This window comes from Vanacampus margaritifer, chromosome 5 (genome assembly GCF_051991255.1).
Source record: "Vanacampus margaritifer isolate UIUO_Vmar chromosome 5, RoL_Vmar_1.0, whole genome shotgun sequence".
Lineage (NCBI taxonomy): Eukaryota > Metazoa > Chordata > Actinopteri > Syngnathiformes > Syngnathidae > Vanacampus > Vanacampus margaritifer.
In genome coordinates this window covers 21,784,581-21,808,553 of record NC_135436.1, presented here as the reverse complement: position 1 = coordinate 21,808,553, position 23,973 = coordinate 21,784,581, and the positions used below count along the sequence as shown (strand labels likewise).

At 39.4% G+C, this 23,973-nt stretch overlaps 3 protein-coding genes and 1 non-coding gene across 5 annotated transcripts in view; 1 reads left to right on the top strand and 3 right to left on the bottom strand.

The window, feature by feature from the left end:
• LOC144052383 (prolactin-releasing peptide receptor) overlaps positions 1–7,295 on the bottom strand; it is a 32,207-nt gene extending 24,912 nt beyond the window's left edge. Inside the window, exons 1-2 of the mRNA XM_077566387.1 lie at positions 6,914–7,295; positions 6,570–6,661 (exon numbers count right to left, since the gene is read on the bottom strand). The gene's annotated coding sequence lies outside the window, so the exon portion shown is untranslated. The remainder of the gene's footprint in view (positions 1–6,569; positions 6,662–6,913) is intronic.
• Positions 615–6,568, top strand: LOC144052384 (uncharacterized). The gene is made up of 4 exons (XM_077566389.1): positions 615–858; positions 1,894–2,007; positions 4,946–4,988; positions 5,346–6,568. Exons 1-4 carry the CDS (start codon positions 805–807, stop codon positions 5,486–5,488), a joined length of 354 nt encoding a protein of 117 aa, XP_077422515.1. The 5' UTR covers positions 615–804; the 3' UTR covers positions 5,489–6,568.
• A 532-nt stretch (positions 7,296–7,827) lies between the features above and the next one.
• dscaml1 (Down syndrome cell adhesion molecule like 1) overlaps positions 7,828–23,973 on the bottom strand; it is a 124,747-nt gene continuing 108,601 nt past the window's right edge. Inside the window, exons 23-35 of one of the 2 annotated variants that reach the window (XM_077566385.1) lie at positions 21,484–21,601; positions 21,242–21,405; positions 21,049–21,147; positions 20,427–20,615; positions 19,299–19,427; positions 19,066–19,224; positions 18,816–18,971; positions 17,410–17,440; positions 17,190–17,308; positions 16,934–17,086; positions 16,542–16,736; positions 14,955–15,263; positions 7,828–13,042 (exon numbers count right to left, since the gene is read on the bottom strand). In XM_077566385.1, coding sequence (XP_077422511.1) covers positions 12,474–13,042; positions 14,955–15,263; positions 16,542–16,736; positions 16,934–17,086; positions 17,190–17,308; positions 17,410–17,440; positions 18,816–18,971; positions 19,066–19,224; positions 19,299–19,427; positions 20,427–20,615; positions 21,049–21,147; positions 21,242–21,405; positions 21,484–21,601 — 2,390 coding nt within the window. In that variant the 3' untranslated portion in view covers positions 7,828–12,473. The remainder of the gene's footprint in view (positions 13,043–14,954; positions 15,264–16,541; positions 16,737–16,933; positions 17,087–17,189; positions 17,309–17,409; positions 17,441–18,815; positions 18,972–19,065; positions 19,225–19,298; positions 19,428–20,426; positions 20,616–21,048; positions 21,148–21,241; positions 21,406–21,483; positions 21,602–23,973) is intronic. The other variant, XM_077566386.1, reaches the window with a different exon arrangement.
• trnam-cau (transfer RNA methionine (anticodon CAU)) lies at positions 14,077–14,149 on the bottom strand. Its single transcript has one exon. It is a non-coding gene; the product is annotated as a tRNA-Met (tRNA).

Here is a 23,973-nt window from a genome sequence, read left to right as displayed (position 1 = left end):
CATACTTAATCTCGAAAAATACATCGATACTAAGGCCCTGATACTTTTAGGTAACTTAAATTATGCTCTCCTCCCCCCACAAAGCCACTGCAGTGTGACACAACTGTATGTACTCCATTTACATAATGCCCCTACTGTTCAGACTGAGATACCCCATAACTGAAATGTGTTACAGGCATGAAATATGTGGCAAGGCTGTTAGAAAAACATACAGTAGGATGCTAAAATATCAGTATTGAGAAGTTCTGTGTTATATTTCATTGAAACATGCTTGTGTTTTTGAACAATATTTCATTAAAATATGTATTTTTAATTACATTGGTACTCAGTTACAGTGAGTACTCAAATTTAAGTACTCGGTCTTAAAGCGGTTAAAGTGCATCCCTGGTTTTCAAATCTATTAACAGGCCTTGGTAGCGGTCTTTAACCCAACTCTCATGTCAGTAACTGTGAGTTTTGACAACAATCAATCGCTGTAGTGTGAGTTTGCATCCCTGTGGAAAAAGATGCTAGCACACCTGACGGATAAGTTGTTGCGCAGAGGAAAAAGATTACCGCCTCTCTATTTACGTCCCGCAAAGCTCTTTAACATGTCCTGCAAAGCTCGTTTATCTTCGTGTGTCAGACACTGTGGGAGTAAAGTGCGTGTGTGTGTGCATACAGGAGCAAGTGCGAGCTGCCATACTCAAGTCAATTGTCCTTGTGGCGCCGCTCTTCAATCTTGCCCTGGTGTGCCTCCATAACGTCCCTTCAGCGAGCGGAAGGACACGACGGACTATCGCGAGGAACGCTCAAGCGGTCAGGATGTTGATCACCATGCTAACAGCCATGTACGTGATAGTTCAAGTCGTAGAATCGGTAAGACCATAACAATGACTTATGAAATATATTGTCATTTATGTCATTAGGTTTAATAAGATTGGATCAAAGGTGACAAAAGTGTTCAAGTTATGTAAGAAGTAAATATACTTGTGCAGGAAAAGATTTGTGCAAAAGTACAAGTACTGATTTGTAAAAGCAAAAGTAAAAGTAAAACAGTACAGTAATGTAATATCTGTTTTAATTAATTTGCTAAAAAAAAGTATTATTATTTTATTTATTTTTTTAAACCTTTAGCTTTTCAGCTATCAAAACACGTTCCCATAACTATGCTAACATTTAGAATTGACTAAGCCCCCCCAAAAAAGCTTAATTAGCTACCTAAGCTAGTCGTTTATAGGCTGGCACAACACAAGACAACACATTCGTTATGAATCATTCTTGCAGCCGTCAACATCAAAAATTTATGATCTTGCTTTGCTGTCATCTTTAAATGTGATCTGCTACATTTCTCCACGTGAAAAAAAGGACAATAATTATTTGTAAAAAATCGGACAAAGAACTAACTGGTTAGAACTGTACCACCTCCTGCTAAGAGCTGTTCCTGACATTTTAGTTCTCATACAATAGTTACCCTTTTATATATGTAGTACATATAGTTGAGCAAGGCTAAAGGGAAAATAAATAGAATGCTGTGCAGTTCTACGTAAATGCAAACTTTATTACTTATGTTTTCCTACCTTACTTGCTAAACAGGGTAGACTTTCTAATGTTCGACTTATTGATTACATTGTGTAAGTACAGTAATCCTAATGAATTGACCTTTGTAATGTGCTGTGGAACATTCTATTAAATGTAAGTTTGGTTCTCTTATTATCTTCATACGCATCTAATGTTTCAAAAACCAATGTGTACAATGATTAAAAAGAAAGAAATATCTGCTATCAGGGGAAATAACACAACTAATAATGCATGAGAAAATAGCAGTCCCATCAATCTCATTTAGAATTTCAAATTACAGCAAATATGTATTTGACCTTTTGTGCTTCTAATTACTGCCGTTTGCGTTTGCAGATAGGGGAGCACTTTGCCGGCCAACAGGAGCCTCTGCCTTACATGGTGTCCCAGCCTTTGCCTTGGCAGGTGCATTCGGTGTCACACAGTCGCAGGAGCAGTAAAGCAGATGAGGTTCGAAACGTCATGCTCATATTTACCCTTACGTTCTCTTTGGCTTCAATTTGAACACCTTTATGTCACCTTCAATTTCAATTGTTCACTCAGAAATGCGATGACTTTTCCTAAAGAGATCCAAAATACACAAGCATGAAAATACTTGCGAACGTCAGCTCGACAGCAAGCAGCAAAATGACTGCCCCTTGAGATGGCTAGAAAGGCGCCACAAAGGCGATATTAATCAGAATGGCAGGTTAAGACTGGTGGGGGCGCATACAACATATTGTAAAGAAATGTTTTGACTTGTCGTCCTCTTTAAAAGACAAATGTAGTCATGAGTAAAAATCCAGGTAACCACCTTCAGTTCTGTTCTTGATTAAAAAACAACATGCTAGCCTCATATTAACATTGAATATTTTGTCAAGCCTGCATCTTAATTTAATGCAAATCATATTTTGGGGCTGACACAATGATTGGCCAAAAAAAGATCCACTTTATGTTAGACTTTTAACACCAGCGTAGCTACTTTGAAGTAAATTCCTTCCCGAAATGAGTGTAGGCTAGCGACAAGTGAGTGAAGACCAAATAACACGACACCCATTTTGTATTGGAAAACACCTGACTTTCCTCAGTGGGGAGGCACTTTCTATCCTGCTAATGGAGCCTGTGAGATGACAGGTGTCCAAACAGGCTTTGATACATAACATTTAACTGGCTGCATAATAAGGGTGTGCTCTACTTGAAGCAATAATGGAGAGCATACAGCCGCAATAAAAAAAATACAAGAAAAGGAGTTTGTGACTAGCTAGCTATAACTGTAGCTGTGGCTAGCTACCTAGCTTCTGTGTCGTCTTCATTGTATTTTTCCGGCAATCCGAGCGCCCCTGTGACATCATGATGCCTCTCACAGGTCCAAAATAGAACAAAAACATGTGAGAGGTGTGCTTTGTTGGTCATCTCAACTACACTGCACATGCTAACAAACTAGCTACATTTTTTTTTTTCTCCGCTTAAGGTGACCTCGGGTCCGGTTGTCGAGGTCAATGTTATGTTGTGTGACAATCAGAGCGGGAACATAGCCAAGTGAGTGGGCTAAGCAGCTCTAGCCTTTAACTTTTAGCATTCAGCCTTCTGCTGTGCTTGGGCTGCAAATCCTAATCAAGGCGATTTGTGTGGAGGTCATTAACTTCCAACTCTGCAAGTGTCTCACACACACACACACACACACACGCACACACACACACACACACACACACACACACACACACACACACACACACACACACACACACACACAGGGCCAGTCGCACACGTGGCACCATGACACACGACACGTTCTCGTTCAAGTAAGACGGGTACTTTTCTTGCATCTGATTTGACACTTGAGAGAATGTGAACAATGTTTGCTTGGACATCCTGGTCGCATAGCAGCACTGATGCAGATCACGACAGTTTGTATCTGATGCTTCTGCTCACGCAACTCGGCATTCTCGTCGTCTTTTGGACGTCACTCTGGAGACTTTGGTGTCAGACAAGAGAGCACAGTTTTGCGTTTTTGGTAATCTATTTGAAACTAAAAGAAAACAAGTACAGTACAAATATATGGGTAACATTATAAAAATGCATTAATAAAAAAATCAAATTTTTCCAAAACATTTTTTGAGTCATTAAATGCAATTGAGCAAAAAATGTAACTTTAATTTATATTAGTGCAAATTAATTCATGAGAATTTTAAAATATATCAAAAAAAGGTGGTGAGTAACAATACTTTATAATATGGTATACTGTATACGTCTTTTTTTCCAGACAGATACCAATACAATTACACTACTCTTCAGTAGTAACTGATACCAATACCGATACCAAGTACTGGTGCTATTAGTACTTTTGATGCATACAATTTTTTTTTTTTACAGATATTCGAAAAAAAAAAGACCTTTACAACCCAATATAGCATTTTCCTTTAAAACTAGTCTATGAAATTAACAACAATTTTCTATTCTTCTAAATTTGTAGTTGCTGATCATAAAACAGCCATCGGCTGCTGTTCCTAGAACAGATACCTTGAAATAAGGTCCCGATACCAGTAATCGCCGATCCCTAATAATTTTAATGGGGGTTACATCCAGGGGTTCTGCCTGTGATTTTGGACACCATTAATAAATAAATAAATAATTATAATTATTAATAAAATCAGTTCGGGCACAACCACTTCAGTGCCAAAAATTTAATATGGGATTTTCTTGGACCCTTCTTAATAATCAGGGCACTTAAATCAAGCAGTACCCCTGTTTAATGATTTTTTTTTTCCTCAGAAACCTAAGTGTACAGCATAAATAATAAATCAACATTTTGCAAAATCATCATTATCATCAGCCCCCAGTTGGTCCCTAATAGTGCCTATTTTACATTGCCCATACTAAATGTATGGGGCAGTTAGGAACTCTGCCTAGCAACAAGTGGCCAATGCAAATGAATCAGAGAAACTGTTGTACTTCCTTACTCTGAAAAGTTAACGTTCATTATTTGTAATGAATCACAGATGATGCTTTTGGAAATTATGACATGGACATTGTAAATGTCAAAGTTAAGCTTCATCTGACAGCACTTACCCCTTTCCATGACATGTTATGTAATTGGTTCACCGTGACTCTGCTCACAATCAATTATATCACATATGAATATATTTGCCGCTGTCTGAATAGGATAGAAATGATGCTTTAGTATTATACTCCACAACTATAGTTATTAAAATAATGAGCCCCCAAGTACCGTCAACATGACCAACATTAATACAGTAGCATAGTAGGGCTGAATCTCCATAAAAAAAGAAAAAAGAAAAACAGGCAAAAAATGTGTTCCTAAAAAGTACCTTAAATATTTTTGAACCCTTACTGTTTACTGAAAAATAATCCGACGCATTTGTTTAGTTTGTCTTGATCTGTTTTTCAGCTCGATGGCTTTAGAAGGAACAGCATGGGCGTGTACAGAAAGTGTAAGTTACAATCTTTCAGAAATTTCAGAAACACATCAGTGTGGTTAAATAAGGGGTGTCAAACACATTGCCAGCGGTCCTGAACCGGCCCTTCATGGGGTCCAATCTGGCCCATGGGGAAGTCATTTTTCTAGTTGTTGTAATTTTGTGGGCAAACTGACAACCACTTAAATAACATTTGGAAATTGCCTGATATTGATGCAAGTTTCTGGAACAAAGTAAATCTACTTTATATAAAATCCTACCAGCTTTGCACCGCAAAGAATACAAATCTTTGTGTATATCTGAATACGTCTTGTAGAAATATTTGAAAACAGAACATTGGAAAATAACCCTGTCTCTCTTCCTGGTGCTCAGACTCCAATGCCAGTAACGGCACGTGCTGCACCGACCTGGCCGGCCCACCCCCGCTCAGCCCCGTGGAGGCGGACAAGGCCGCTGCCACTATCCAAACCCATTTTAGGAAGTTCCAGCAGAAGAAGCAAACGAATGGCAAATAGACCAGTTGGACTTGTTTGGACGCACGCACACACACAACATGGATGGACACCTTCGTACAGACTGTACATTACAGTTAACGACATAGCTTCGCAGGGTTACAATCAGCAATACATCTAAATCAGTCATTCTCATAGTGCGGTTTGGGTATTTCTAGTGGTACACAAAAGAATCACTGCCCAAGTACAGGTCAGTTTTGTGTTTTGTTTGTTTTACATTTACTTAGGTACAATTTCAACGTGCAATACATTTCAATTTACATTACATTTAAGTACCTTTTTTTCTATTTTACTATACTGATCTTATACTTTGTGAGTCTGATGTACATTTTACCATAGTGGCAAGTTTGAGATCACTGTGTTTTCATTTACACTTAACGGACATTTCATTAGAAACACTTGCACAAGCTTATCAGATCCAACACAAGCGATGCATCAAATGGTTCTGCCTTCACAAAAAATGTTTTAAATGAATTATCATATATAATTTATGATAACATACTGTATATTAATAACTAATTAAACTCCTTTAATTCATTAATTTAACAATTTTATTATGTAGTTTACAGAAAGGCCACATTATTTCAGCACTTTAGAAGGCAGATTATTTTTTAATTTTTGTATAGTATATATTTTTTTAAATGTAGTTTTATGTTCCGAATAATAGCAGTGTATACAAGCAATGGGGAATGTGCAATGAAATTAAAATGTCCTGGGCTTGTTGCGGTCTGCTCTTTGCAACACAAATGTGAAGCATTTCTCACAAACAGTCTTTATATTAACAGTGCTTCTAAACAGTACAACTACAGTAGAATGAAGACAATCATATTATTTGTTTTTAACAGCTTTATGTTCCCTTTTCTTTATTTTCTTTAAGTAAGACCACATTTCATACACCTCATGTTTTGGTTTCTCATATTGCACTGCTGTTATTCTGAACACTGCCATAGCACTTGTGGAATATGGAATGTCGTGGTCCTGCAGTTGAATGTACAGGCATGTGTTGATTTATGAATATGAAAAAAAACAACAACTATAATATATGTATTGACGTTGACGAAATAAATGCAGAAATATGACCTACCTTTGCAGCCTGCCTGGTGGACGTTTATCTGCATCATGGCGTCCTCTCGTGGAAGATTATGATATTACTTAAAAGCGTGCATTAAGTGGCGGCTGTAAAACAGATAAATGAATACTGTATTACTTAATTTTTTTTACACAGAATCGAAATAACACCTACTGCTTTTGTACCGTAGACACAAGCGCTTAGCAACATGCATGTATTTTTTGTTCCCAGAAAAGTAACAAGCAGACCAATAATCGGGGGTAGAGAATGATTTAAAGAGGGTAATTTAAAAGACTGTCAATTAACAATAAATTAGTTAATAATAAGTAAGTAACTTCAAGTAACACAACGTAATTTACCGTCGTGAACGAGAACAAACAATTCTTCTTCATCTTCTTCTCTTAGATTAACATTATCCACGTATTACAACACCGTGATGCATACCGCCACCTACTGTACAAGAATGGAACTTGACAGGCCATGGTATCTCTTTTCTCCTGGTCAGCAAACTGAAAACTGAGAAGTACATTACCGTCACCGATGGTCTGTAATGATAACCGCCGTCATACTTTCATGAGATATTATATAATATCTCCTTATATGTTGTTTAATGACTTAATTAGTGAGTCATTTTTAATTAAATAAATTCAATAAAGAGCCTAATATAAAATGATATATAATAATACAATGCATAAATTATCAATTATTATTTGATGCAGTGAAAATATTGTTTTCTTTTAAAAAAAATCAACGATTACTCCCTTTTTCTAGAACACCCGCCACCCCCCTCCTGAAAATTTGACTGTCTATTAATAAAATGCAATTTACTAAACCCATTTTATTCTTGTTGTAGTATATTACATATGTAGTTCTCTCCTAACTACTAGTCATTTGTAACTTTGCCATGATTGACCCGTGGGCACCAGGCAGCCCACAAGGACCATATGATGAGCTGCTCGTTATAAAAATATCTCACCAGTAATGAGGCATTGTGATTTTCTGGGAACGTTGGTGATGCCTGATTTATAGCATGCAGAACTTAAACAAACAATGTGCATTTAGTTGAGTTGGATTTTTAGCCTGAACGTAATGCATCATAGGAAATATGTTACATTTATACCATTTTGAGAGCTTAGAAATAATGATATTAATTAATTAAAACAAATATTTTCATTCTTGAACTAAAAAGTAAATAAAATAAATTTTAAACTTTGTATGTTCCCAAATTTCTTGACTTAAATCACAGCAAGAATGTGAAAAAGTACTCATATCATCACAGTTCATAAAAAGATAGCTTTATTGCACAAGGTGTTGAGTATTTTTTTCCTGCTTTTATTTTCATAAAAAAAGAAAATGTCGAGTTCAACACAAGCAATTGCAAATCGAAGCAAACGTTTGCCCGCAAAACCGGAATGAAGGAACAAGCGCTGCCTTTTCCAAAGAGTTTTCATGACCCCTCGTTTCAGCATTTGCCACATGGCAACCGGCAGAATGTTCACAACATGCAAATGCTTCTGTCCTCAAGCGGGATTCAAACTTCAACAAAATCAAAGCAAAGGAGACAACGCAACCAAACGTCCTGTAAAAGAAGAAATCATATTTGAATTGTGCATGGTCCACCCTGACATGTTTCATTAAATCAAGATAAAGCAATTTCTGTATAATTCTATATGTGTGTGTGTGAGTTTTTTTTTTTTAAATACTTTTTCATTAAGTCCTCTTGCTTCATTACAATAACTTCAATTTAAAGTTTACATTGTGCCCTGGTATCTAGTGAAGATGTTGAAAATAGTACTCATTTATACAAAAACACTTTCCTATGTACACAGGGTTTCTATTGATGAAATAGACATGATGTACATCTATAGCAGTGGGAAGAAGAGGGGCTCTGATTGGTTGAGCTGATGACAAAACATGTAGAGGAAAAATCCACCCTGTGACATGTCACATGACAATTGAACCTGTCAAGACTTATCACTTGCTTATTATTCTATAGCGGCATTATTCATGTTTTCTACTCCAAAATGTTTCACATTTTTCAAACCGAACGAATAACTGTCCTTAATTTGTCACTAAAACTATTAGAGGTACATGTCATAAGGCTAACTTCAAATTCAGTTCGGGTCTAAGAGGGTAGATTTTTTCCATGAGAGCTTGATTACTTTGAGCAAACTGGCAACTTGACCGGTCGTGTTGAGTTACTCCATCCAACATCGTTGACAGAACGTAGACGGGTTTGATTTCTGCGAAACGTACGTGCAGAAGTGAAAACGTAAAGGCCAAAGTGATGCAGAATGTCGTCTAGTTGGGTGTGATGGCATCAAGTCAGGCGAACACCCGACAATTCAATTACAACAGGCTCACTCACTTACTTTACAGTGGATATCAAAAGTCTACACGCCCCTGTTCCAATGCCAGGTTTTTGTGATATACAAAAAAAGAGACCAAGATTAAACACAAAAAAAAAAAGTCACCTACAACCAGATAATATATATTTTCGAGGAGGGAAGTAAATATTATCAAGCGAGATAAGGTGGTTGCATAAGTGTCCACACCCTCATATCTGGGGTTGTGGCCATGTTCAGAATTAGCCAATCTCATTCAAAATCATGTCAAGGTAGAGTCATTGCACACCTGCCACCATTTAAAGTGCCTCTGATTAACGGCAAATATAGTTTAGCTGATTTAGTAGATTTTCTTGACTTTATTTTATTTATTTTTTTGTACTAACACACTAACTGATATTAAAACCGCACCACAGTAAAAGCTCTTAAATACATGTGGATAAATGTGCTATGGTTAGGGATGTTCCAGTACAAAAAACAAAACAACTAAGATAATTTTAAAGAAAGGCCTATGTTTCCCAATATTGCATTTTTCTTTAAAATTGCATGAAAATATCGGCAATTTGATTCTACTTCCTGATCATACAACAGCCACAAGGTAGCAGATGCTGATGTTGCATTTTATGCTCATAATTCAAGAAGGTATGATTGGCGCAAAAACAACACTATTCATACAATTTTGTTTGAAAAGAAGCAGTGAGGCCTCAGTCAAGGTAGAGGGAAACACAAGCCGTGCCATATGAAGAAAATACAACTGTTAGGAAAAGCCTACTAGAACATCTGAACTTTATTTGGGGTGATCAGAGGCACTTTTTAAATGTTGGGAGGTGTGTCCTGACTCCAAGTTTGCACACTTGTGCAACCACATTATTTCACCTCAAGAGGTTCCAGGTCACATTAATGTTGGAAAAAATCTTAAAACTGATTTAATTTGGTATCTTTTTTTTTTTTAATCACAAAACCTGCCATTTGAACAGGGGTGTGTAGACTTTTCCCACCCACAGCATGCTCTGCTCTTGTTTGGACTCTTTATCTTTCTTTTTCAACACCAAGCACACCGCACACTGTTTGTTTTCTACCTAGCAACACAACCTCACACCACAACTTAACTGTACTTTATTTTCCAAGCGGCGTCCACGTGCAGCCTGAAACACGAGGACGAGCGGGAAATGACGGCGCCTCATCATCTTTCCCTCTCTCCCTCCCGGCTGGCCGGTCAGCTTGTGCTACCCGTTAACGTCACTCGCCTCTTTGTCACATCTTTCTTTTCTCTTTCGGAGCGATTGTCTTGTGATCTTTTCTAATATATTTTCAATTAGAACAGCTTTAATAGTTATTTTTTTCTCAATAGTCATATATTTGTTATATATTTGAATAGAAATATATATATGTACATTTTTTTTTTAAACAAACATATATATATATATATCTTTATCTATTGCGAGAGCCCTGATGTTTGTTACGTTTGATCATTGCAAAACATTTGGAGCAACTCTATTTTTTAACTTTTTAATTTTTTTTTTTTTGGAATTGATTCTTTGTTATGGGATTATGCTTTGGGAGAGTAAATGGTGAAGAAATAAAATGTCATTTAAATAAAGAGATACAGCACCATGCATAAAGCTAAACTCAACACACCGTAGCGTCATCTTGCTCTTTTTTTCTTCACTAACCCAACACTCCGAGGCTGTGTTCGGATTAATTCACTCACACGCTGCTCCCTAATCACTATATTGTTCCTCCACATATTGAACGATTTCACCTCCATTATTCGCTTAAAAGCCAAAGCCCTGTATGATAAATACAGAAAGTATTGCTTTGGTGCCATTGCCATCAATATAAATTTGCTAATATTTTGTGGCATCTATGGGCAATTGTGTTATTATTTTATTATTGTTACAGTTTGGGGGGCGGGGGGGCTTTCAAATACACTCATTAGTGAAATGAAAAATGTTAGACTAACTTTAAATATATTTTGTGCTACAGCTAACAAATTTGTGGGATATGTCCTTGCTTATTTCAGCAAGCAGCTTTGTAGTCAAAGAGTGTGAGCACAAGACTGGCCTGCCAGCAGTCCAGACCTGTCCATTTTAAGGCGCAAAATACGAAAACAGAGACTCTGGATTGCTGAACAACTCAAGTTGTACATCAAGCAAGAATTGGAAAGAATTCCACTAGCACAGCTTCAACAGTTAGTGGACTAAAGTTTCTAAACGCTTACTGAGTGTTGTTTAATGTAAAGGTGATGTACAGTAAGACATGGCTAAACATAACCCTGTTCCAGCTTTTTTTTGGAACGTTTTGCAGTCATCACATTTAAAATGAATGGATATATATTTTGAAATCAAGTTATTCAGTTTGAACATGAAATATCTTGTCTTTATCATGTATTCAATTCAATATTGTTTGAAAAGAATTTGCATTACATAACATCACAACTTTCCGTGGAATTAGGAGTTTTTCTCACAATCTCGTTTGGTGGCGTGCCATGGTGCTTTTTTTTCCCCAATGTAAAATTTGTGCCTGGGCTCAGTGAATGTGGTAAACGGGGTCATATGCTCACTACACAGTTGACATAGCACTACAAAATGGTGAGCTCACGAAATGGTGGCTATGGAGTGATTTGGGAACACAGCCCATCCGTCTGCTTTGAACCTCAACATCAATATCAACTTGTGAAGTGGCAATTTCTCTCATTATGCACCTCTATGTGTTTGCTAATCACAGTGGATATGATGCCGGGGGGACTTTAAAGAAAAGATTCCTTGTAGAATGATTGTGGCACCTCGATGGACCGTAAGAGTTACATGTTACCCGTTGCCTTTCTTTCAATTACAAACAATACTACCATTAAAAAATAAATTCAAAATGCAGCTTTATAAGTACAAAATGGACTGTGGGCTTTAGTGTTTGGACGCTCAGCATACAGATTGACTTTTGAAAAAGGTCCACCGTTGTTGTGTGCCTGCCACACGTGTACATATACTGTATATATTTACACATATACACACACACACACACACGCACACACACAGGCTAGAGAATCCGCACATGAGATTATATTCCCCATTGCCAGAAATGAGTACCGGTACTCCCTCACTGGCATGTTTCTTGTAAAATCCACAAAAAAACATTTCATGGAGCAAACGCCACCGAGTCGGGTGGCTAATGCATACGCTAAAATCATCCTGCCGTGGCACGATGCCGTGATATGAGCTCCTTTGCACCTCAAACATAACCAGCGTGAAATTCAAGCAACCAACCTCTTTCAGCCTGTGGAGAGGATTTTGTGCATACGTTGGATGAGTGGGGTTCAAAGTGGACTGGTAAATCATATTTTGGCAAGAGGTGGCGGAAGAGAGATGGGGGAGAAAAACCAATCAGGAAAGAAAGAAAGGCAACCCCCTGTGCTGTAGAGACCCCCCTAACGCCTCCTTACTGCGGTGTCGATGGGAGCCCGAGCAGCCTCCTACGGCCTGCTGGCACAACGCAGGCACCCACGGGCGTCTGTGTTTTCCTCACCACGCATTTGACCGCTAATCTTTTTTTTGTAGTTAGCCGCCACGATGTCACGCTACACCAGCGTGTACGACTTGGAGTAAGCCCCCGCACCCCCATCCCTCTGCTTCTGTAGTCTGCCTAAGCCTGACGAGCTGCTCTCCAAAAGAGAGTCTCTGGATCCTCCCATCTTAGAGGATGAGGAGGCACCACCGGGCGTGCCTCCCGTAGCTCCCACAGCCCCACCGGAGGATGATGACGCCCCGGCGGCGGCGGCTGTGGTGGCTGCCGCCGCAGCGGCCGCGCTCTGGGCCCCCGTGGCCGAGGAGCCCGGCATGGTGAGAGTCCTCTGGGGGAGCGTGGAGCTGCTGGAGCTGGCGGACATGCCTCCTCCGCCTCCAGTGGCTCCTCCGGCAGACGCCCCGGAGGAGGTGAGGCTGGAAAGGCCAGAGTGGCCCATGGTGAGGGCCTGCTGCTTTGCAGAGTCCATAGTCATGTGACGGCCCTGGGTGTGGTACGCCCGCTGGGCCAGGCCGCGGATGGAGGCTTCGCGGGGGGGAACCACTGGACAGGGGTCATGGTGCTCGGACTGCTTTCGGAAGAAAGGGTCTGACTTCATGTAGAGGGGGATGTTGCAGTAGTCACCTGCAAGGTGAAGTCGAGCAAAATCAAAACATAATCTTGGTTTATTGAACTCAGCAAGAGCACAAGCAAAATGGTGTACATAAATTAAATAAACATAAAACACAAATACAGGAAATTACCTTCCATCATGGGTTCCGGGTTTTGCAGTCCTGCTAATCCACAGATTATTTATTTTTATGTTTTTGTCCCATTATTTATTGAATTTTGTTCTTTATTTTGCTATTTTGTAATTCCACTTTCAACCACTAGGTGGGGTACATTACTGTGTAAGAAGAAAAGAAAACAGGAAGTGTCAACCATGTTTTACTGTCAGTGTCTCATTCCTCTCTCCCATCCTGAATTTTACTTTACTTTTTAGTAAACTGGCATGAATCTGACTTGCTGTACACTTTATGCAGAATTTTCAGGTACAAAGGTTAACTTTGTTTGCAGGCAACACATTTTATTTATATTACTGTACGCTCAGTAAGAGTTTTGGTTGTTGAATGCTTTGTTAATTTACTGAAGTTTGATTGCTGAAAAGTTAAGATGACATTTTAAAACGTATTAAAGGCACACTTTTTTTTTTAAAATTTGAATTATATAATATCACTGTCATTTGCTTTTTCTTTTTATTGAAGGGTAAAAAAATTGGGAATTGATTGATTTTTCTGGGGGAAACAAGGCATTTTATCTTAAGACCATATTGCCAAACTCTAGTTTGTAATTTTATTTGACATATATCTTTTGGGATACCAGTCTTGTGACACACTTCAAATTCAAACTCCAGCACACTTTGCTTGGAACCTCTTGCATTTCCCATGGCCAAAAGTAAACAGGTTCAACAATGGTGTAATTTATAAAATAGTTTAAAACTGAAAAAATAAAAGCAAATAAAAATCCGTCCCTTCAACCACATTTTATTCTCCGATTATCCTGAAAATTAAATGCTCCAATATCTGCTATTACAGTTTGAAAAATAATTTAGTGTAGTTCAAAAACAACACAGTCGTCCGACAATACATTTACGTTTTTCAGGGCGTCTTTAAAACAGTTGCCCCGTGTGAGGCTCGAACTCACGACCTTCAGATTATGAGACTGACGCGCTGCCTACTGCGCCAACGAGGCCTGTGTTCAGTAACCTAAAAAGACTACAATTCAACTTGTAGTTACAGTTCTTACCAGCAGATGGAAGTGCTGTACAGTATTAAAATTAGGGAATGAAAATGGAGCCAAATTTGTTCTCCGTATTTGACCCATCCCCTGATGGGGCGGTGAGCAGCGCTCTCAGCAATCATATGGTAATCTAACCCCCCAATTCCAACCCTTAAAGCAGAGCGTCAAGACATGACAGTGTGTTAGACATGTCATGCAAAGCATGTAGGCATGTTGTATCTTGCGCAACTAAAGTGGTGCCTTGCCTTATGTGTTTAATTCATTTTGTGACCACGTGCATAAATTAAATCAAATGCATGCAAATAAAGACGCAAATGAAGTTTGCACCATTTATGTTCAACTCTCCGTTGCTTAAACTCAACTCCTAAAGGGTTACAAGAAGTGTCAGATGCTACTCGTTAGCCTGTCTAGTGTCTAGGCTGTTTTGCATTGGGTGTTAGCGTTAAGCTAATGGCCTTTTCCTAAGGCAGTTAGGTGCCTGTTTTAAATGCACAATTTTAATTCATCATTGTTTAGTTTTTAGTTTGATAGTTATCTTTAACTAGTGGTGGCAATAAAAAGCTTGGAATCTCTTTTTATGAAGAATTGTTCACAATTTGCCAAGCTACAGCTTGTGAGGTGAAGTGAGTTGAGTTTGCTGCCACCATGCACGCAGTGATCATTTATACAATTTTAAATTAGGTCACTAAAAATTAAGGCATCAACGTAATTCAATTTTTCATAGATTTTATTTTATTTTTCAAAGAACAATACTTACTCTTGGCGCGGTGCGGGATGGGCACAGCTACATTCTTGCCGCGATCATAGTCCTGGGGCTTGGGCGGCGAGGCGGTGAAGCGGCAGATGCCGGGCTCCGAGGGCGTGCTCATGGATGTCATGCTGTCTGCGTTGTCGTTGGTGCCCGTGGTCATCTGGTCGGACGAGCTGTCGGAGATGAAGCACTCGGTGATCTCGAATTTGGCGTGCTGCAGGTGCTCCTCCAGCTTGGCATGCTCGTACGCCCTGGCCAACTCCTCGTAGGTGGACGAGGCGCTCTCCGTCGACACCATGCTGTTACGACCCTTATCTGCGGAGAGGAAGTCACTTCAGCGTCACATGTTTTTTTTCTCCCTCCTTAGTGTGTCCAAAATGGCAGCCATTTTCAGTTCTTCAAATACAATCTTGAAAGGGGAAGTAAACCCAAAATGAGTTTTGACAATAATATGTTCTTTGTAGCCTCACTAGTCAACATATGGTATTCTGTTTAATATTGTGTTAGTGGAATATGAGTTAAGCAGCAAAATCCAGCCGTTTGTATTCATCTAAGGAGGCGGCCATTTTTCTACTTGCTGTCCACTGAAGATGACATCAGTGTTGCTCAGGAATCAAGTCTTGGTAACAACCAATCACAACGCAGCTTCAGAAAACAGATGAGCTGTGATTGGTTGTTGCCTGAGCCCTGAGCAACTGTGATGTCATCTTCAGTTGACAGCGTGGCAAAATGGCCAACCCCAAAATGGATAAAAATGGCTGGTTTTTGGTCGTGAGGTCTGAAGACATTTAACATTTTCAATTTATATTTTTACTGTTTATGAATTTACTTATAAACATATATTGGAATATAACTGTATTGTAATGAATAACACTGTGATAATGTTGTTGTGGAATGTATTGGAACTTTTACTCCCTTCAAGTTCTCATGGAGATAAGAAATGTGTGTGTCTGAAAGGGAGTCAAGTTCTCATGCTATTACTCATTATGTCGTAAAAACTGAAGGTCCAAGATCATTACCTGCCTACATCATATATCCGGGATGGTAGGGGAAATGGAGTAAACATGTCAGTAAATCACTTGTCTGTCTATTATAATTACTAACCCTTTGTCCAGCCTCAGAGGAGGAGTATGCTTTTTTCATCTATAAAGCGACTGTGTGTTTTCATATTGACACACTCAAGCTTAACATCACCTTTGGAATGTAAGCATTTACTCTTGTGTCTTTTAAGAGCTCTTAAAATAAATTCTTTATAAAGAAGGCTTCTTCATCAGATCTCATTTTTCAATTATTTTTGAACACGCAAAGATTACACTTAATATAGTAATCAAATAATACCTTCAGGTCACATATAACATATTATTGTAAAGAAATGTTTAAGGTTGACTTCCTCTTTAACCCAATCTAACTAGGTCAAAGTGATTAACCCAACATTGGGCAAAAGTCAGCCAATTTGCTCAAAATCGACACCAACCTAAGCAAGTCGGTCAGAAAAACAACCCAGGATTTTTTAATATGCCAAATTAAGTCCACTTCTAAAAGTTATTGTGTATTTGAGTGAAATTTCACCTGACAGCCATATATGTTGCCTACCTGTGTCCTGCGAGAGGCTGGCGCTGTAGCTATCGCTCTCAGTGACGGTGATGCCGTGCTGCGAACTGACCGTGCGCCAGTCGGAGGCCAGAACGCGGGCCGGCGTGGAAGCCTGACACTTTGTCAGAGTCCACTGACTGGAGTAGCGGTTCCTGATGCTGTGGGCGGATTTGACGCTCTTCCTCGAAACCGGATCTGGCGAAGGAACGTAGAGGACGTTTCAAGCCAGCGACAAACGTTGGCCAAAGACACTTAAGACACAACGAGTGGGGGTTCAACAAACCAGGAAGACATGTGGGTCATATCGACACTTGCATTATCGCTCAGTGCTTCAGTTAGTTCAAGTTTGTCTCAGATGGTGAGAAGGCCCAACGAGGAGAAGGATCACTTACTGGTTCCTGGTCTGATGTCTGACATGTCAATCAAAGGACCAGTGTTCTGGATGAGAGCAGGGTGGTGAACGGACACACCTGCGCAAAAGCTTTGCGGGTTCCCGGTCTGATTGAACTCCGTGTCCGTCACAGGTATGGTGGCCTTGTCCTCGCCTGTCCGAAAGGCAGGAAACAGCTCAGATAAGCGAGTCCTGTGTTTATTATTCCACAGATGCGAGGACAACAACACTCTGTTTCTTTCTGCCTTTCCTCTCACCGATCTGCTTGATGCCCTCTTTGTCTTCGATCAGCAGCTGCACTCTCGGGATGTCGATGTGCAAACGCGGGCCCTGAGGCGGCCCCTTCACTGGGGTGTCAAAGCTTCGGTTGTTTTTGCTGCTCCACACACGCGGACAAACATTCACAGTGTTGGAATTGGACCAAATGTTCAGGTTATGCGTATTTTGGAGGCTACAAGAGTAGAAGATGCACCTTACCTGATCAGCATCTCTGCCAGGCTTTTGGCATCTAGAAAAAGAAGATATGAGATTATTTTTTTTTCCAGTTATACAAATATGAGATTTTTTTTTTTTTACTGGAATGAGACCAATGCAACATTTAACAAAAAAAAAAGAAGATGGCTCTTAATAATTTTGCAGGCGTCTTTTTTTCTTTTCTTTTTTTTCGTATATCGAGATTGACTGATTACCAGTCCAGGGTCAAAGTGAGCTCGAACTGGCTCAAGCTCACTCGTGATCTTAATTAGGACAAGTACAATAAAATAATGGATGGATGAATGATGTGACCTCAGAGAAGATGTTGGTTTTTTTTGGCCGTACTATAATAATGTGTAATTACACCTCCAATACAGTAGGTGTCAGTGGTGCTCTAATTGTCAAAGAGTGCGCAAGGAGTATTAGCTCCTCTGCAGAGGTGTACTTAAAACAATTTTACAGACAAATTATACTATTTATAGGCTCGGTGGACATTTTCTTCTTCCTGGGGGGTTGTAACAAAAAATAATTGAGAAGCACTGATCTGGCTGCAAATATTTATTTAACAGTGTAAAATTGTTGCCAATCCCAGTGTTCTAAAATTAGACTTTGCCATGAACTATAATAATTTCATAATTTAAGTTCTGAAAGCCTGTATCCCACTGAGGGATTATTGTTTGCGATGCTGGCGAATGCTGATTTCATGTCAGGGTTCTTCTGGTTGCCAATGTTGGCCCTTAAGTGGGACACGCATGGGCTTAAATTTTTATTATTTTTACATATGTGTTTATCCCAACCTAAAAAACTAAACAAAAAAACTATTCATGCTGTCACTGGGTCTCCACTCAGTCCTGTTATCCTCACACATTAACCCCTCTGAAAAAAATAAGTAATATTATTCCTCAATCTCAAAATGAAACAACAATGGAGGGAAACATATATATATTTTGAGTAGTTTAATACATATATTACCAGATTTATAGTTGAAAAGAGACATAAATTAAAATACATTTTGAGAGAGTTGCAACAAGCAAATGGAACCTATTCTATGGATGGCGCATAAGGTTCAAAGGGACTTTTCATGTTAAATTGAAGTTGCAGGCTCATATGTGAGCCTCTCATCCAGCATTTTAAATCAACCAGATCTGAAGTTTCCTCCAGTATTTAAAAAAAAAAATAGATTTTATGATTTGGGAGTCTTAAAATAAGTGGGCGCAAGAATAAAACAACAACAACTCTAGACAGGAAGTCGTACCCAAAACACAAAACAAACAAACCAAATAACCTCCTTGGCAGAGGTAAAACGTGATTCCAAAATCTGTTTGAAGTCAGCTCAAGCTTCAGGCTGCTTTGTTCTTACTGCCAACTCATCACACTAGAACGTCCTAGTTTACGTCGTCCCATCTCACCTCGCAGTCTCTTCAGCCTCTTTTCTTTGCGTTTCTTGCGAACGATGAAGAGGAGCGCCACGCCAAGAGTGACCAGGATCACCGGGCAGCCGATAGAAAACAGCTTCTTGACGTCGTTGTTCTTTCCCAAGGGCGACTTAATTGGAGGAATTGTGCCTGAGCATAAAAAGCAGGGATGACCATCAAAGCAGACAGTTGATTGGTTGAGGGCCAAAATCAATGCATCAATGTTGCAGGCCAGTCAACTCACTGCCGTTATAATCCAGCGTGGCAAACTGGGAGCTCTGATTGCCGCAGCCAGCACTGTTACAGGCTTTCATCTTCAGCTCGTACCAGGTGGCCTCACGTAGCTCGGCCAGGAACACGTCCTTGGTGGCGTTGGTGCGCACGTTCTGCCACGCCCACGTACCTTAAGCAAGGCGGCCGTGTTGAGGCATTTTCCATCAGATTTAGTTGTTTTCCACATGGATGTAACTGGCTCACCTTTGGGGCGAAACTCGAGTGTCACGGCGCCGATTGGACAGCCGCCGCTGGCCCAGCCCTGCAGGTTGAGGCGGGCGTGGCTGGAGTTGATGTGGGTAAACACGGGTTGGTCCTTGTTGAACTGCGGCTCTGGAAATCATCATTATCGCCGGCGTTTATGGAGGGCAGGAAAAATAACTTTTCCCCTCAAGATTTAAAATGCGATTATTTTTTCAAGGCAAAATTGCAGCCTTTGCGATTTAAAAATTGCATTCTACTCCATTGCTACAATAAAATCAATTAATTGTTCAGTCCTACTGAGAAGCATTTGTTTACTGCAAGACTAGTGCCTTCATGATATTATTTCCAAATAATTTGCATGAATTTATAGTTTGAAATCAGCCACTTACAGTTTAGTTCATAAATATTCATTTCCTTGTCCGATTTTGAGTTAAAGGAAACTTTTCTTTTAAATTGCACACTAAAGTAATATAAGATTGTGTGCAATTTATATTCTTTTGTGTTACAAAAAACTGTAATTCGCAGTTCTTGCAATATGAAAGCTGGGGTCAATATGAAGGATTTTAACATTTCATTGTTGCTGAAGTTTGTAATGTATTGTGGTCCAACTCCCACATACACAAAATACTGTATGTGAGCTTTCTGTCAGGGTGGACATTTTTGGCTAATCTTAGCATTTAATGACAACCTCTTTAATGAGCACATGGCAGAGTTTCACTTAGCAACACGCATCAGTTAGCAAGCTGACTGTGTGACTTTTTGGCATTTAGAATTGATAAATGTATATATTTTTTTTAATATCAATTTCACTACCTATGACAGCGTGGACATATTAAGCTGTAATTAACTACTGCATTAGAGGTTTCTTAAAGGGGAAGTCACCTTTAATGACAGGGTAGACCACAATTCCAGGAACATTTGCAACATGTTCAACATGATCATGAAAACAGAAGAAAAATTTTATACACAACTCATTTTTACCAAATGACTTATTTTTCTAGATTTGGTCTATCAAGATTAGATTAAATCATCCCCCCCCCCCCTATATAATTTAATTATTGGTCAGAAGGAATGGCTGATTAGAACACACTTGATTAATGTTTTTCTGTTCTTTGTGGCGCATCTCACCTCGGCCGTGAGTTTTGGCCTCGATGATCTCGCTGATGAGTCCCGCTCCAACGCTGTTCTTTGCGGCCAGCTTGACTTTGTACCAGGTGCCGCAGCGCAGGTTGTCCAATTTAAAGGAGCGCTCGGTGGAGCTGATGAACACGTCTTTCCACTCCTCTGTGTTGTCCACAGAGTACTGCAGCACAAAACCTGCACACACAAAAACATATTGCATTGCATCAATCTATTGCATTCGTTCACTGACTAACTTTTGAGCATCCTCTGGCTTTCATCACGGGTACATCTACATTCCACTAGGGGGCAGTATTAGTCTGTCTGAATCACCACAAACAAAGCTCAGTTTGAAGGACGGCCTAGTTTTCAGAGGTTAATGAAAAACCTCGAGTGGGATACTGCTTACAAAGAATTTTTGCTAATGAGGCTAATCAATATGTTTTTTTTTTTTAAATAGATAACGTAAAATCAGCTAGAAAACTTTCACCGAACACTCCGGTAAATATTCACATGAATGTCTGCCTATTTCATTTTCACTTGTTTACCTCCATCGCTCTTCACCATATTATGTAGATCTTTTCCAACAAATTTGACATTATATATAAAAACAAAAAAAAGACCGGCATACCCCTGATAGAGCTGCCGCCATTATCTCCTGGTATCCAGGCCAGAGTGATGGAGGAAGTGGAGGTGGTGGACACAGTGAGACGAGGCTGGTCTGGGGGAACTGAACATAAAACAAACGCAATTAATAGTTCACGTTAAACTTCTCCCATCTCCCCCCGTCAGATAATAACAAGCAGATGCTGTCAGTTTGCCACCTTGCACTAAAAGATTGACGATGATGGTGTCAAAGCCCAGCGTGTTAGTGGCCGTGCAGGTGTAATAGCCAGAATCTTCAGCTTTGACCGTGCGCAGCACCAGTGTACCGTTGGCCATGATGAGACGCTGTCCATCCAGAGACACGGGGATGGCCGTGTTCTCACTGCCCGGGAGAAACGTCCACCATTACACCATTCTTCTAATTGAAGTGCCAATGATTGAATTCAGTCTCGTTTCTCACCTGTCTTTGGTCCATTTTATGGTTGGTGTCGGATCGCCTACAGAGTTGCAGGGCAGCCGTACCTCTTTCATCCATGGAGTGGTCACCGTACCGTCAAATGATAGGATCTTAGCAGGGGCTGAAAGAATATGGACAAGTAGACATGATCACTCTATAGGCTTTATTTTCGTACACAGCCCTCGGTGTAAAAACTGGCGCGTCTTGATTTTCGTGTGGGGGCAGCTCTAGGTACGAGTGTTTGAAAATTTGGCAGATCGCGGTGCACCATGCTAGGTGTTCCTAGGGTATTTTATAATTTTTTTTACACGCCTGACAATTTGGTGACAGGATGTAGACTACACTTTAGACCAGTTAGGAGCAGGTCTAAGTTGTGGTGCATGGAGTGTAACATGATTTTGAATATGTGTGGTGGAAGTCATCATATTCCATTCTTAAACATGACAACAGTGTCAATCTAACCCTCTGAATCATTGTAGAAATCAAATCATCGTACTCATCAGTATTATCATCTTCTTTATTGTAAGGGGTGAGCAAACTTTTGTGCCCAAGGGTCACATTTGATTTGTCCATAAGGACATAATGTCATTTATAGTTGATGGCGGAGTGATTAAAAAAAAAAAAAAGTTTACGTGAAATATGTGATTATTTTCATGATCAAATTAATTCTAATTTCTAACCAATTATTGACACCGGAGATGTTATGTCTTGAGTTCATTCCAAAAATATTTGAGGTCAAGATGGCTGTGTAATCTTCCACACCAACCTAAGCAAAGAACATCACAGTCATTTTGTAACTGAAAAAAGGTCCTTCCTTAAACTGCTCTTAGTTGGAAGCACAAAAATGTCTTGGGAGTTATGTGGTGAATAAATTGATTAAAATATGTCTCCCCAGACTATATGTGATGGCTGATACCTTGTGCTAAACCCTAACAAATGACATTGCCCGGCAAAGTACAGAATGTGAATAATACAGGACGTGACAAAGAATGAGCTTTGAGGATATAGTGGAGAGGGGGTTGCATCCAATCGGGGGCCTCGTCGTCACCCTCCCACTTATTTTCCCTGGCTAGGCTTCTTAACGCCAGCACTCTAGTGCACTTATGTTCTGGTTGAATGAAGTATCGAGTGGGCAAGCCTGAGGATGCTGCCATTAACAGCTGCCGATCACACACATGCATACTATCAAACCTTTAAAACCCACCAATCAAAAACCAAACAGAAAAAAAGCACCATAGCAGACAGTAATGCTTATTAATTCCAACTCCACTATTTTTGCCTGATTTTCCTCTTCGTTGTCTGGTGTATTAGCTAAGTCTTCTCCTGTCATGCCATTTTCTCTTCGCCTAACCTCATGCAATCACCTCCCTCAGTTCAGAGCAGTTTATCTGGTGCCCTCTGACCCTGGAAATCAATAGAGCACCTTGCTTTGCTGCATGAAAACAGGCAGTAACACACAACAAACATTAAGGGGAAGTGCTGTGAAGAAAAAGATTGCCGGGAATGTGACTCAGCTCTTTGAGGTGATGGTTAATGGCAGGCTTCTGCCAATAAATAACCATGACCACTTGTAACAAAAAAAAACATATTTCACATTAACTTTTCACACTGAAATGAAAGAAATGCTGTTATTCTGTTTCTGCCCCCTTTATGCGATTGCCGGTGCGCATGCTTTGGCCACGAACGAGCAGTACAAAATGGACGCACAGATACAATTGACTAGTGATTTTTTTCACAAAAGATAAATAATATATGCCTGTGAGTATTGTTATATTATCTGTCTACATGTGTTGCAATTTGTGTTCAAATACCTGTTGCTTAAAGTGCTATACACAACATTGATGCTATTGGTTTGCCTGTCTATGGGGTTTTACATTGTGTGTTAGCATTAAGCTAACTGAGGCAAAGTTATGTGGTTGTTTGACGTACACAATATCTAGTGTCTTTGTTTTATATTTAGTTTGAGTGTACACAACAACTGGGGGTGGCTATAAAACAGCTTGAAGCCTCTTTTTGAAGAATTGTTCACTATCTGCCAATGCTACTTGTTATGAAGTTCATATCTCAAGTGACAATTTTTATATTAAAAAAAACACTCTAGGCCCCATTATATATATATATATATATATATTTTTTTTTATTTTATTTCTCAGAGCTCAGTATTGTTCATTCGATTTGACATCATCATTGCTCTCCTTTTTTTTTAAAAACAAATAAATTAAAAAAATTTAATATATATATATACTGTATATATATATATTTTCTAAATATATATACATATATATACATATACACACATATATATAATAATATATAATATATATATATATATATTTTTTTTGTATGTGGGTGATAATGTGTATGTGCGTGTGTGCGTGCGTGCGTGCGAGCGTGTGTGTATTCATCAGTTCACCTAAAGCCCATTAAAAAAAATCCCATACTAATAATATAATATAATAATAAATTGCCAAATGCAGAAACATCAATGTAAGT

Bases quoted from the DNA above. Each gene is read 5' to 3' on its own strand.
- LOC144052384 (XM_077566389.1), top strand. From the start codon at position 805: ATGTTGATCACCATGCTAACAGCCATGTACGTGATAGTTCAAGTCGTA. The intron at 2,008-4,945 runs GTTCGAAACGTC...TCTGTTTTTCAG, and splicing joins GGAGCAGTAAAGCAGATGAG to CTCGATGGCTTTAGAAGGAA. The intron at 4,989-5,345 runs GTAAGTTACAAT...CCTGGTGCTCAG, and splicing joins CATGGGCGTGTACAGAAAGT to ACTCCAATGCCAGTAACGGC.